This window comes from Felis catus, chromosome X (genome assembly GCF_018350175.1).
Source record: "Felis catus isolate Fca126 chromosome X, F.catus_Fca126_mat1.0, whole genome shotgun sequence".
Classification (NCBI taxonomy): Eukaryota; Metazoa; Chordata; class Mammalia; order Carnivora; family Felidae; genus Felis; species Felis catus.
Window position 1 is genome coordinate 120821290 of NC_058386.1, and position 13370 is coordinate 120834659.

General features: G+C 37.8%; 1 protein-coding gene across 15 annotated transcripts in view; it reads left to right on the forward strand.

Moving 5' to 3' along the window:
- Nucleotides 1-13370, forward strand: part of FMR1 (FMRP translational regulator 1) — a 50332-nt gene that overhangs the window by 5897 nt on the left and 31065 nt on the right. For 14 of the 15 annotated variants that reach the window (XM_019824417.3, XM_019824414.3, XM_004000950.6 and 11 more), the window contains exons 2-7: nt 4285-4337; nt 7456-7549; nt 10081-10152; nt 10417-10565; nt 11243-11336; nt 11422-11538. In XM_019824417.3, the coding sequence (XP_019679976.1) occupies nt 4285-4337; nt 7456-7549; nt 10081-10152; nt 10417-10565; nt 11243-11336; nt 11422-11538 (579 nt within the window). Of the gene's footprint in view, nt 1-4284; nt 4338-4425; nt 4577-7455; nt 7550-10080; nt 10153-10416; nt 10566-11242; nt 11337-11421; nt 11539-13370 lie in introns of those variants that run through there. The other variant, XM_019824416.3, reaches the window with a different exon arrangement.

A 13370-nucleotide genomic window follows, 5' to 3' on the forward strand; every position in this document is an offset into this window, starting at 1 on the left:
TAATATTTTATTTAATTTTGAGAGAGAGAGAACACACAGGAGTGACAGAGAGAGAGAGGGAGACACAGAATCCGAAGCAGGCTCCAGGCTCCAGGCTCCAAGCTGTCAGCACAGAGCCCGATGCAGGGCTCGGACTCATGAGTTGTGACTGTGAGATCATGACCTGAGCCGAAGTCGGATGCTCAACCCACTGAGCCACCCAGGCGCGCCCCCTTCACGGCAAAACTCTTAACCACTAAGTTTCCTGAGTCCCGTAAGAGCCCTGGCTCTCAGTACAGTGCAGCTCCCTTTGTGCATTCTATTCAAACCCCTTCCGTCTGTCGTCTTTGTAACCTCAGGGATCCCCCTGAACCTATCTTCTCCCCTGATACCAACTTTGTTTGGTGTAGATAGGTGGGGATTACTAGTTTTCCAGGTTGGTGGTGGGTAGGGTGGTAATGCTCTGGACGTGTCCACGGAACGAGGGTGTATGAGTGTTGGGGTAAGGGAAGGGTGGCCAAAAGAACGGTTACTGGAGAATGTTGAGCCGCAGGAAGATGGGACCCTGGTTGGACGTGAACAGGTTAGTAAAAGGCCTCAGAAGTCAAGGAGATGTTTCTCCTGGGTGTGAGAGCAGGCCAGATGCAACCAATAGTTTCTTCTATTCAGCTTGTTACAGCAGCAACAAGAAGGTATTCTGTGCCTTCTGTATTTACTTAATATGCAAACAATGACTAAAAATGACTGATTCTGGAATAGTCCTACAAACATCCACATACAAATAAGCCTCATTAACTAGAAAGCCAAGGGCTAGTAGGCTGTGATGATTATTCAAATCATTTCTGACACTCTACATCCAGAATTGCTTTCAAAGCCTTTGAAAGCCTTTGGTTGTTAATAGTCACAACAGTTGCAGATCTTCCTGCTTTGAGGGAACGTTTGATTTTTAGGTACTAGGCACATGTGGTGAATGAGAATGATTAAACTGTGCAATAACTTTTTGGCAAAGAGAAAAATAAAAATAACAGCAATAAAGCAATGAGACTGACCTTTAGAGTCAGTAAGGTGGATTTGAAAACAGTCCCCAACATTTGTAAAATGCTTTTAAATCAGTGCCATCCAGTGGAATTTTCTGCGATGTCGGAACTGATCTCTACCTGTGCCGCTCACTACAACAGACACTAAGGCATGTGTGGCAATTGAGCATTTGAAATGTGGCAAGTATGACTGGGAGACTGATTTTTTATTTTATTTAATTGTAATTAATTTAAATATAAATAGTCACATATGGCCTGTGGCTGCTATGGTAGACAGCATAGTTTTAGAATAGAGCAATGGTATTGGAAAGATGCCTAATTAAGTGAGAACAGTTTTTCATTCAGCTGTAACAAGGTTCTCTTGACTGACTAAAGGACTTAACATTTTCTGCATAGTATACAGTAAGGAATTAATGTTAATTGCTGCGGCGACATGCAAACATAAAACTTGAGACAAGAATGAAAACAGAAGCAGGACACCTGGGTGGCTCAGTCAGTTGAATGTCTGAGTCTTTTTTTCTTTTTTTAAGTTTATTTATTTGAGAGAATGAGCGAGCAGGAGAGGAGCAGAGAGAAGGAAAGAGGAATCCCAAGCAGGCCCCGTGCTGTCTGCGCAGAGCCGGAATCGGGGCTTGATCCCACGAACCACAGGATCATGACCTGAAACGAAATCAGTAGTCATAGGCTTAACGGACTGAGCCACCCAGGTGCCTGGAGCGTCCTACTCCTACTTTCGGCTCAGCTTATGATCCCAGGGTCATAGAATTGAGCCCCATATCGGGCTCCGCATGGAGCATCGAGCCTGTTTAAGAATCTCTTACTGTCCCTTTGCCCCTCTCCCCCAGCTCATGTGTGCTCGTGCTCGCTTGCGCATTTTGTCACAAATAAAAAAAAAAAACATTTTTTGTAAATGAAAACAAATCATGCCCCTTCTTGGTGAATAAGGGATCACCTCATAATAGGAATCTTGATTTTAGTCTTTGATGGATTCCCTCCCCTCAAAAGTGGATGGGGAGGGGGTCTGCTATTCCCATTCTGAACTAAAACATCGTGGTTAGTATTAAACTAGAGTTTTCAAAAGATGCTGTAGAAAGTGCTCATGATTTAAATATAGCTGAGGAAACATGATGGGAAGAAAATATGGATTCCTCCCCACCTTTAAATCAGCATCTATAGAAATATATGTGCATGCTGAATTTAGAAATAATAACTTAGCCATGTTGGGTATAGCAGAACACTTGGATTCCATTTTATAGTCCCTCTTGATCTTATAAGGGAACTTTTTTTTTAGCATAGCTTTGCTTTTATTCTTTTCAACATAATTGCAGAAGACTGGTGTCTCTGTTTATGTAGCTTCCATATAAAAGTTTTTTAGGGCCCTGCTTCACCTGCCATTGTTTTTCTTAAGAGCAACTAATTGATACTTGACTGATACATTTTAATTTTGTATCTGGAGAAGTGTAAGTTTTTGATTAAGCCTTTAGCTTCAAGCCTTGGAAGACTTTTACCAAGACATTTGCCTTGAATCACTTGTTTGTTTATAGTTTTAGGTCTTACATTTTGGTCTCATACATTTTTAGTTTTTTGTATGTGGTCTAAGAGTCAAAAACTTACTCTTCTGCACATGGAATCCAGTTGTCCTGGCAGCATTTGTTGAAAACGCTATTCTTTTTCCCTATTAAGTTGTGTTTGCTTCCATGTCCACAGAGGATTTCTTTCAATCACACCCCACGCTGTTTCTCCAGCTCAGAGTCTTTGTTCCTATTTTCCCTTAGGCCTGGCATGCTTCTTCCATCTTCCGCTCCCTTTTGTGTTGCGGAGTCTTCCTCAGTCTTCCAAGTTTGATAAGAAAACTCACCTTTACTTTGTCTTCCCTGATGAACACAACACACACACACACACAATCTTTTCTCTATGGGTAGGATAGGAACACCTTGAGCAATGATCCATTTCATTGAGTTCTTAGTAGGTCCTCTGAAGTCTGAGAGTAAATAAAGTAAGACCTTAGGAAGCTTACCGTTAGTGGGGAGACGAGCGATAGTAATATAGTGGGGTGAGTTTATAGTAGGGGTGAGCATAGGATATGCTGTAAGAATGCAAGGACGGAATGTACCCTAGTCTGGGTTTGTGCATAAGCGGTGGCACCTGAACCAAGACCTAAGAGACTAATAGAGGTAGCTAGATGAAAAGAGGGGAAGGGCAGTGGGTAAGAAGGAACAGCATTTACTGAGAAGCCCAAGTAGTTTCGCACTGCTGGATCCGCAGCCTCCGGGGATGTGAAAGATGAAGCTTGGAGAGGTGAGGGGTGGGGCCAGGTCACGCAGGGCCTTTTACAGCCAAAAAAGGAGTTTGGCCATAATCCCACAGGCAGGGAGAAAGCATGGAAGGAGAGAAACGTGTACAGAACAAATTTGAGTAAGAAGCTTAAATCTTTCAAGCCATTATAAAATGAATTAAGATATAAAGCCCCTGTGGGTTTCTTTATGCTTTATCCTACTCCTCTAATTGTCAAAACAAAAACAAAAACCTTTCCTGCACCTATTAAAAACTTAATTTTATAGAATTACGGACAGCATGCTGCTTAAAGAATTCTTGATAATTAGTTAGCTATTACTTTTGTTATGTCTTTCTGCAGATTACTAGCAATTGCGTCATCAGATTTAAAAGATTTAAACCTCTACTTTATATTACTGTTTTTTCCTCCAAGTGCCTATGAGATTGAGAATTTAATTAAACTCTGGTAATTGGACTTTTTAGTGGCATTAGCAGCATATTGCCGTTCAGGAAAATTTAGTGTGCTTGTATATACCTAGATTTGAGATTATACTTAGTCATGTACTATTGTAGTCTCCTAAAATTGTATTAAAGAGAAGAAGATAGGTTACAAGAGATCTTTACTGGCTGGCATGTGGTGCTGGATCAAATTTCTTAGTTGTCAATAATTTTAGCCTAAAGTGCACCTCGAGGTACGTACTCAATACCTGCATTGTAATTTCCAATTACTTCACTCCTTAGATGCTGACCTCTGGAACAAGCAGTTTTGTTTTCATGTTTTGTTTTAACTAATCCATATTCCTAGGACCTAGCACATAGTAGGTGGCCAGCTAATAGATGTGATCCATGAATGAGTCATCCTCACAAACTGAAGCTTTCATTTGAAGCTCCATTTTATTCTTAAACAGAAAATGTTTGGTATCTCTATAAAATTTAACTAAAAACAAATGATCTTTAAGCTTACAAGTTAATGTAACTGGTGTCTTTCTTACAGGCTTTTGTAAAGGATGTTCATGAGGATTCAATAACAGTTGCATTTGAAAACAAGTAAGTGTCTTATTTTAAGGTTCAGGTTCCTTAATATTTCATACTAATTATTCTTTTTGCTCCTCATTTTAAAAAATTTGAGTCTAGTTTGAGTGTTTTTCAGGAATGGATCTTCGTGTTACTCACCAGGAAGATCCTGAACAACTCAATATTAAAATCAATGGAATGACTGTTCCTGCTGTTAACCTCAAAGATCCCTTTTGTTTAACCTTGATCCCTACATCCCAGTCCCCTTGAATGTAAGGAAAGAAACCAGATTCTTCTGTATTAGTAACTTTGAGTTTGGATAGAAATATTTGTGATTGTTACAACATGAGAATGGATTCATGGGTATTGGTAAAATTGATGAGGGTTTTATAATGTTAAATGTAAAATCGATGGTCTAATTGTCTAGTATATGTTATGAGGAATAATCATGTTTACTCATGAACTTATATCTGTTTCATCATGTATTTATAATCAATAATATCAGTGACCAATCTTTTCTGCTAGAAGAGTAAACAGAAATACTTAGGGGCCTAGGAACATTAGCTATATGAAGGTACCTGTGGTATAGATGTTGGCATTTTATAGGAAGAGACAAGTCTCTTGACTGAGTTTTTTTTAATACTAATAAAGGGTATTTTCAAAGTAGCCATTCCAGATTCTAAAGTACATATGAACTCTGTAGCCAGAGTGTAGATGTGGTCATGATTTTAGGATTATGTTGAACTCTGAAGAATGGTCCACAATTACAACATTTTGGCTTCTGTGTGCCAAGAGAGTTGATAGCATCTCAAAAGCAGTTTGTAGATCCATAGACAAAAAGATGAGTGGTTGCTTAGGGCTGGAAGGGATGGGGAGTCCTAACTAAAGGGCATGGGATTACCTTTTGACGTGAAGAAAATATTGTAATATTGACTGGTAATGGTTGCACACACATGAATATACTGAAAACGTTGAATTGTACATACACTTAAGTGGATGGATAATTTGATATGTGAGTTATATCGGTAAATCTGTTAAAATGTAGTATCTGACCCAGACATACTGCAATTTTATCGTTAGCAGATTCTTTGAGCTACCAACAGGACAAAGTAGTAGTAGTCTCAGATGCCTGCAACACATTTAGGGGGACAGGGATAAAAGGATTTAGAATATTGAACCCTATTCTCAGCTCTAGACACTAACCTCAGTCCAGAATATAAATTTGAATAACAGAGTAACTTTTTCTGAAGGCATAGAGCCAAAAGCTCCAATTTGCCTCTGCTGCTTCAAGTATCCATGGATTTGCATGGTTATACACTAGACAGCAGCATCACACTTTTAACAGAAGAATCTTTGATAACATGAGAGTAATTTTTTTGTAATTATACTCTTATCTGCTTGCTCCCATCACTAGACAAACACTGTTTCCCATAAAGGAAGAGTTATCTTTATTTGCCACTCTTTTAATTTCTCCTGTAGTCTTTAATCTAAGTGTTAAGCAAACACTCGTTTCCTCTCTGCGTTCAAGAATGTGTCTGGTTAATGTACTGTCTTATTAGATCAGTTCTCTTTGGTTTTTAATCAGATTTCTATTATAAATCTAAAATTACTCTACATTTGGACCTCCTTATTTTCTGCTATACTATATAGCTGCATAAAAGTTTTTCTTCAAACTATCATTCTGGGGATTTGAAATAAATCAGCTGTATTCTTTGTGTTCGTGGAATATGTTTGAGATTCACCGCTGGGTTTGAGCACATCACTAGGGTTTGATAGGTCCCTAGCAAAGTAGTCCCTGCCCATCCTTGGGTGTTTCCTTTTTGTTTTTCTGTTTAAGAAAAACTAATGTTTTATAGAACTTCAGACTATATCTACTCTTTCTTTCCTTTCAATCATAAAGAAAGTCATATTGCCATAATACCAGCTTATTTTAGATGTTATGTTTTTACTTTCCATATTTCACGTTTTTGGATAAAGAATTTGAATTTTTATCTCGGTACATTTAGGATTTAAGATAATTCTTCCTTCTTTGGAACCAAGAAAACTATATTTTGTATTATATGTTTTTGAAAACACACTTAGCAAAGAATTTGTGACATGTTAAAAGTCATTAATTTTCAGTATATATAAAAAGGCTTTTCTGAAGTAAAGACAACGTTTTCTAAAGTGTCATAATTTTCAAATGTGTATAATTCAGAGAAAGAGTTCAGTCTAATATAGACCTAATCAGATTTCCATAAATTCTAACTTAATTACCTACCCTCCTATCTTCTATATGGCTCTTCTTTTTTTTTTTTTTTTAAATTAGCACTTTTCTCAGTAGGATTTTACTAAGAAAGTTTAACAACAACAAAAAAAACCCAGAAATGACTGCAGCAGTTGAATCCCTCCAGTGTTTCTGCAAAGTTTGTCTTTTAATATTTTATATCATTTTGGATATAAAAGAATGACCTGGTGTTTTTCAAAATTGTTCCATATCATCTTAAATTTAAAGACATAGGCAACTTACCAAACTCCTGTAGGCTGTCTTCATCGGGTTTCTGTGGTTTAGCAGACCTTACCAGGCCATGCTGATCAGCAGCCAGCTATCCATGGCAAGAATTGACCACCTCGTGGGATCTAAAATTTAAAGGGGGAAAAGTGAGTTGTGAATTGCTAATGTACTGACTGCCCCATTTTGCTTGGGAATTAGAGGGCATTTAGGACCAGTTCCTGTTGGTCCTTAGAATGTGGTTAAAATTCCTTTGCAAGTAGAAATACGGTGATGATGTTACTAACACTTACATATACTAACATTTAATTTAAGCATCAAAAGAAATTGCTGTTGTGGCCTTGCATTTAGCACTCTTAGAGGTTGAAATTACTGGAAGAAAGACTTGTTTGGAAAATTGTAATGTTGATCTGTCGTGTTTAGAGGAGTATTCCAAGTAGAACTACGAGGCTGCTGTGCTGCATGCAGACTTTGTTGAAATGTCTCTACGTTGTCATTAGGCCCTACTCAGCAGAATACTGACTATTTTAAAAGCATTTGCTTCTTTACACTAGAAAAACAGAGGTTCACGTTTGGCCAAGAGTTGATGGCAGTGTGGTGGTCATTGTTTCCATTAAACCAGAAAGCGTGTAAAATAATTATGTGTTTGCTTATTTGCAGCTGGCAGCCAGAGAGGCAGATTCCATTCCATGATGTGAGATTCCCACCACCCGTAGGTTATAATAAAGATATAAATGAAAGTGACGAAGTTGAGGTAAGTTTCCCCTGCCTTTGAGGAGTGGGAGCATTTAATTTGCCGGAGCCTTTTGCACCCCTTCTCTTTAACACTGTTTAAAACTACCTTGAAAATTACAGCTGCAATGGACATGTGCTTTTGACAGCCGAGTTGAAACACTATGTGATGCTTAACTGGCTGCTTGAGCAGCATTCGGGGTGCATCTTTAGAAGTCACCACTAATTTCCTTTGCCTGCTAGTACTTCTTTTGCCCCTTCCTTCAATCTCTGAATCTTTATTAAAATAATACATTGTTAGCTGACAACTTTGTCTCCATTTTAAGCAAAATGGATTAGGAAAATTAGTATTACAGAGGAAAAAAAGTCATGCCTTGTAGTAGAGCAGCATTCTAGAATTTCTTTAAGTAGCAGCGAATCCTCCCAGTGTATTATTAAAAGCCCATCTATGAGTTTTAGTATAAACACATATAGGGAAAAAATCTTTTCACTGAGCATGCTGTGAACCACGTGTTCATGTGCCATTCATGTCTTTGACTAAAATGTGCTCTGGAGATACACCACGTTAACAAAAACATTGTGTTTATAATTTCTCTAGCCACTGAAAATGCTTTTGGGACTTACAGCACTTGGAGTCTGCTTTATGTTGTAGTTAGTCTGTGTTGTTTCCTTCCTCCCTCTCACACCATTTTAAGCTGCTTCTCTTCGTTCTCTACAATGCCTTGTTAATACTTGCAACTTCGTGAATATTTGTGGTATGAAGGCAGCGGCTAAATAGACATTTATATACAGGTAAGGTAAAGTGTACTAGGTCCTTGAATTCTTATTTCCTGTGCCAGGTACAGGTGGTACACGAAAACTGAAGAGTCTCCTGCCTTTGGGGTTGCATTCTAGTCAGAGTAGCTAATAATTATGGCAGATTAAGTTCTAGAGAAAAAAATTAAGAGGATGGAAGGTGATATGGGGCAGTAATTTTAATTTACAGAATATTCAGGGAAGGTCTCTGGATGTCTAGGCCCGTGTTCTTTTCTCCTTCTAAAGTGGAAATACAATCAAGTACTATTTATTTGCCAAAAATGTACTCAGTACCTACCAGGTATAAGGAGCTGAGCTTGGTTTTGTGAGGTGTCCTAGTAGGAAACACTAACACCATCAGTACCTGAGGACCTTTAGCTGTCCACTTCCCCAGGAGGTTACAAGCTTCCTGAAGGCTAGGACATTTGGTCTCTCTGTGTCAGAAGTGCTCTAATAAAGTTTAGAGGGACAAAGGAGACTTTTTTTTTTCCAACTGAGTCACATGACAGGTGGTGACCAATGAGATACTGTAGCCTCATCGTGTTGCGCAACAGTGATACATACCTGACTATATTGTATAACCGTTAACTTAGGTTGTAAAAAGGACACAAGACCACTGGGTCTTTTGGTGTGTGTATATAAGGAATGCTTGAAATAGTGATGGATTAAGGGAACTTTTCCCCCCAACTTAGTCACATGGCTCGTGGGGACCAATGAGGTGCTGCTCTCAGGATGACCTCACTGCATTATATAACAATTAACTGAGGTTATTCCTCTGGCTAGAGCAGAACTGTGAAGAAGTGATGGGGGCAAAAGAGAAAGGTAGGTTGAGTTAACGTGTCACTGCATTGTGTCACTGTTAAATTCAGTTGCAAAAGGGAGACGAGTTGGAGCCTTGAGTTACTCATTAGCCTTAGGCTCTATACCTCTCCTCACCTGTCCTCTCCTTCCTATTCCCCTCGTCCTCCCTGTTTGTTCCTTCTGCCTCTGAGTATTTGTCTTTCTCTCTTTTCATGTATACTGTGCTGTCTCTTTTCCTGTTAACCTTGATTTGCTAGTGTCATCACCAAAGCTTTCATGCTGCACATTGTAAGTGAACTTTGAGATCACTAGAGAGATGGGTTAGAAGAGCTATCCGGTATGTGAGAGCAGGAAAATGGTATCCAGAGGATTGCCAGCATGGAGTTGTCCAATTTTTGGAGTTGAGGGAGAGGGAGGGGACAGGAGACCAGAGAGTGACCCAGGTTCTGTTTGCTTAGGCCTCAGGAGACATGACTGCCAGGGTGGTATCCTTAGCGGGCTGAGTGGTCAGAGGCCTCACTCATTTAGTGACCATGCAGCGGGCAGCAGGCCAGGGCCAATAACTTCCAATCACTTAGGTACTTATTAGACTAAAACAAAAACAAGTTTGTACATTTTTAGATACGTTTTTGTAGCTCACAAAGTATCCAAGGAAAGCATGCCCAGGTTTATGAACAGCCAGCTTTTCTTGAGTATTCATATGCAGAGGACTGATGATTACTGCCATAGAACAAAGAAAATAGGAAGGCGCTTTGTACAGGGCTTTCCCAGTTAATCAAGTAGTTTCTGATTATGTATCTATGTCTAGATGTAAGGTTGCAGTCTACTTTGAGGCATAAAACATACGGGTTTGAAAGACACCTGGCTCATTTTAATAATTTTTTTCATTGTCTGATAATCTGTAGATTTCTGAATGATGTTAATTATGAAATAATCTATGTTGTAATTTTTGTGTAGGTTTATTCCAGAGCAAATGAAAAAGAGCCTTGCTGTTGGTGGTTAGCTAAAGTGAGGATGATAAAGGGTGAGGTAGGAAAATGCATATTTAAAATTTTTTATACTATTTTCCTTTTCTCAACTCATGTATTCTATTTCAGTGTGGATTTCTATTTTAAAGTAATATGTAACTTGTCATTTCATTAAAATGTTTTCTCCACATGTTCAGTATGTTTCATGTGTGTTAGTTGATCAATTTTTTCCCTCTAGAGAGCTTAAAGATAACTGAATTAGGTATAGCCTATTGTTCTTACTTCAAACGTTATGACCAAGCATGACTTTATCTATTTCTCTCAGTTTTATGTAATAGAATATGCAGCATGTGATGCTACATACAATGAAATTGTCACAATCGAACGTCTACGATCAGTTAATCCCAACAAACCTGCCACAAAAGATACTTTTCATAAAATCAAACTGGACGTGCCAGAAGACTTACGACAAATGTAAGTTGGTATGCAAGAAATGCTGAGGCTTACAGGTGATATGCAATTAATTTAAAAGAATATAAAGTTTAAAATAATAGAATTCAAGTTTTAAATTCAGTGAACTTGGGGAAAAAATGGCTTGCATTTGTGTGTAAATTTTTGTGCTTTCCAATTCATATACATTTCCTTCTCGCCTGTAAGTTGGTCAGCAGTTTTTCTTACAGAAAAGAAGCAACCAAACAAAATTGGGTACCCTGCAGCTATCCTCAAAAGTTTTCAACAGTTAACTCAAGAAAATTACTGACTAATCCTACATAACTGAAATAAGAAAGCTTGGCAGAGGAGAGTACCTCCCCTAAATAATGTCACCTTTGGTAATCTAAGACCACAATTAATCTCTTAAGAGCATAACTGGTGTTTTCCTTTCTCTAATCTCAAATGCTTGATTGCGCTGAGTATTACAGAGATGTATACAGCAAAGGAACCTTTCTCTTTAATTTCAATTATTGGAGTGGACTAAGTATTTCACAGATGTACGACAAAGGGACTAAACTTCTAAATGGATATAGCATATTTTGCATGCATTATGTTTACCATGATTTCACAGTTGTACTAGGTGCAAATCTCTGCTCGTATTTATGCCAGTAGTTGCTAATCCTACATCTTAGCTTCACAGTGGATATTTTTATTTCTAGGTGTGCCAAAGAATCGGCACATAAGGACTTTAAAAAGGCAGTTGGTGCCTTTTCTGTAACTTACGATCCAGAGAATTATCAGCTTGTCATTTTGGTGAGTGTTTTTGACTTGGCTATTTTGGTATATTTCATTTGGAGTATTTGCTTTGATAATAATGGTATTGATTTATATCCGTTAGTCTATCAATGAAGTCACCTCAAAACGAGCACACATGCTAATTGACATGCACTTTCGGAGTCTGCGCACTAAGCTGTCTCTGATACTGAGGAATGAAGAAGCCAGTAAGCAGCTAGAGGTATGTGGCTTTCCCTAGCGCTGCTTGTAAGGCTATCTAGAAATGATAACTGTGGAGTCATAAAACTTGAATATGGGCAGGTTGTCCTTTATTTACTGTTTCTTAGCAATTCCCTATATTTTATATTTGGAAAAATTAAGTTCTACAAAGCCTAATCATACTAAAGTTTTTCATGCCTGAGGCTTCAGAGTTAAGTAGCCGTTGATGTATATTAAGGAACTTCTGGTCAACTCACTTTGTCTAGAAGTTCATCAAAGCTGCTAATAAAATGAGGCAATGCTTCTTCCATATAACATGTTATCATATAAGTACTAGAGAGTATTTAAATATCTAATCATATTCCTTTCATTATGTATGTTTATCTCTGTTTAAAAGGGTATAGAACTTCTTCATTCTAATTGGTTGTCACTCTTTAAAACTCCTGTCTTCAGATTCCTGCCAGAGGCTATTTCCCTAACTTACTATTGCGTCTCTTCAGGTGCATTTTATCTACTTTTATTAATCCTCCAGTAATTTCCATCACCATACATTTATTTTCATTGATAACTATCTAGTATTTCCATTCATTACCATAGAAACTAAATGGATTTTAATGTCCCAATTCGAGGTATTGTCAGATTCCAGAGTTGCTCATCATTATTCATTTCATTAGAGGGAAAACACCATGCAGTTAAAACAATAAAGAAAAAGAGTTCCAAATTGCATTTTAAGAGAGAAGGTAGTTAAGGCTGTATTCTTGTAAATAGCCTGTGAAACTTGCCACCTTCCCACTTGATGTGTGATTGCTGAACTCTTACAGGAAAGGAGACATTCCTGTCTCCTCTTGCTACTTTGTTGTCCTTACGGCCATGGAGGTCTGTTTAATTGGTTTTTACTCTCATTCTTTATTAATGTCCCTGTGTTCACCCATTTGTGGTTTCTTTAGCAATTCTCTCATAACTTTTAGGCAAGAAAAGCCTCCTTATTTTCATTGTGAGTATTATGGAAAACATACTCCTGCCTCTTCTTAAACATCTAATTCTTCTTAAATGATCTGTTACGATACCTTTGGCTTACCATTTATCAGAAAATTATCAGTGAAAAGAATGAACCAGGTGAATGAACCAGGACTCAGAAACAAGACTTCTTGAAAAGCCCTAGGAATATTTGATACATTTTGTTACTTTAATCTACAAAATGGATATTATACTTTTAAAATTGTTTACAGTAGTTACACTCATACATTCAAGTTAGCAGGTACGTTGAATCCTGAGAAATTCGTGTGCATGCCTATCTTTCCTCACTACTAATATTAAAGAGATCCACATATTCAGATACGAAATTTCCATTTTTCAACATGAGCCACTAATATGTTTGGTTTTCATTAATGGCATGCTAGAACTAAACATTAAATTTTGATAATGCTGTTTAAAGAGAGCAGTTATCCACAAGTTTGGGGTCTCCGTGTAACTAAGTTCAGTCATGACTGAAGATTTGAAAGAATTCATCATACTTGTGGATCCAGATCACAAGGTCTTACAGACTCTGATCTCTTTTTAGGTTGCACGTGCATATTGCAAGATAAGTTGTAAATCTTTGACATTCTACAATCATTTGATACAATTTTTTATGATTCTTTTCCTCAGGTTGGGGAGGTGGGGGTAGGAGAGTATTGTTTTAATGTCATCGCTTCATCAGAGGGATATCTAGACCACAGTATTTAATGATAAGTCACAGAAATGGTGCAGTTTCCAGGGAAAAAAAGAACAAAAAAATATGTATATGTACTGATATCCTTCAATAAAAATGAAGTGAATACAATTTTCTGAAAAGATGTTAAAACATCTTTTTTT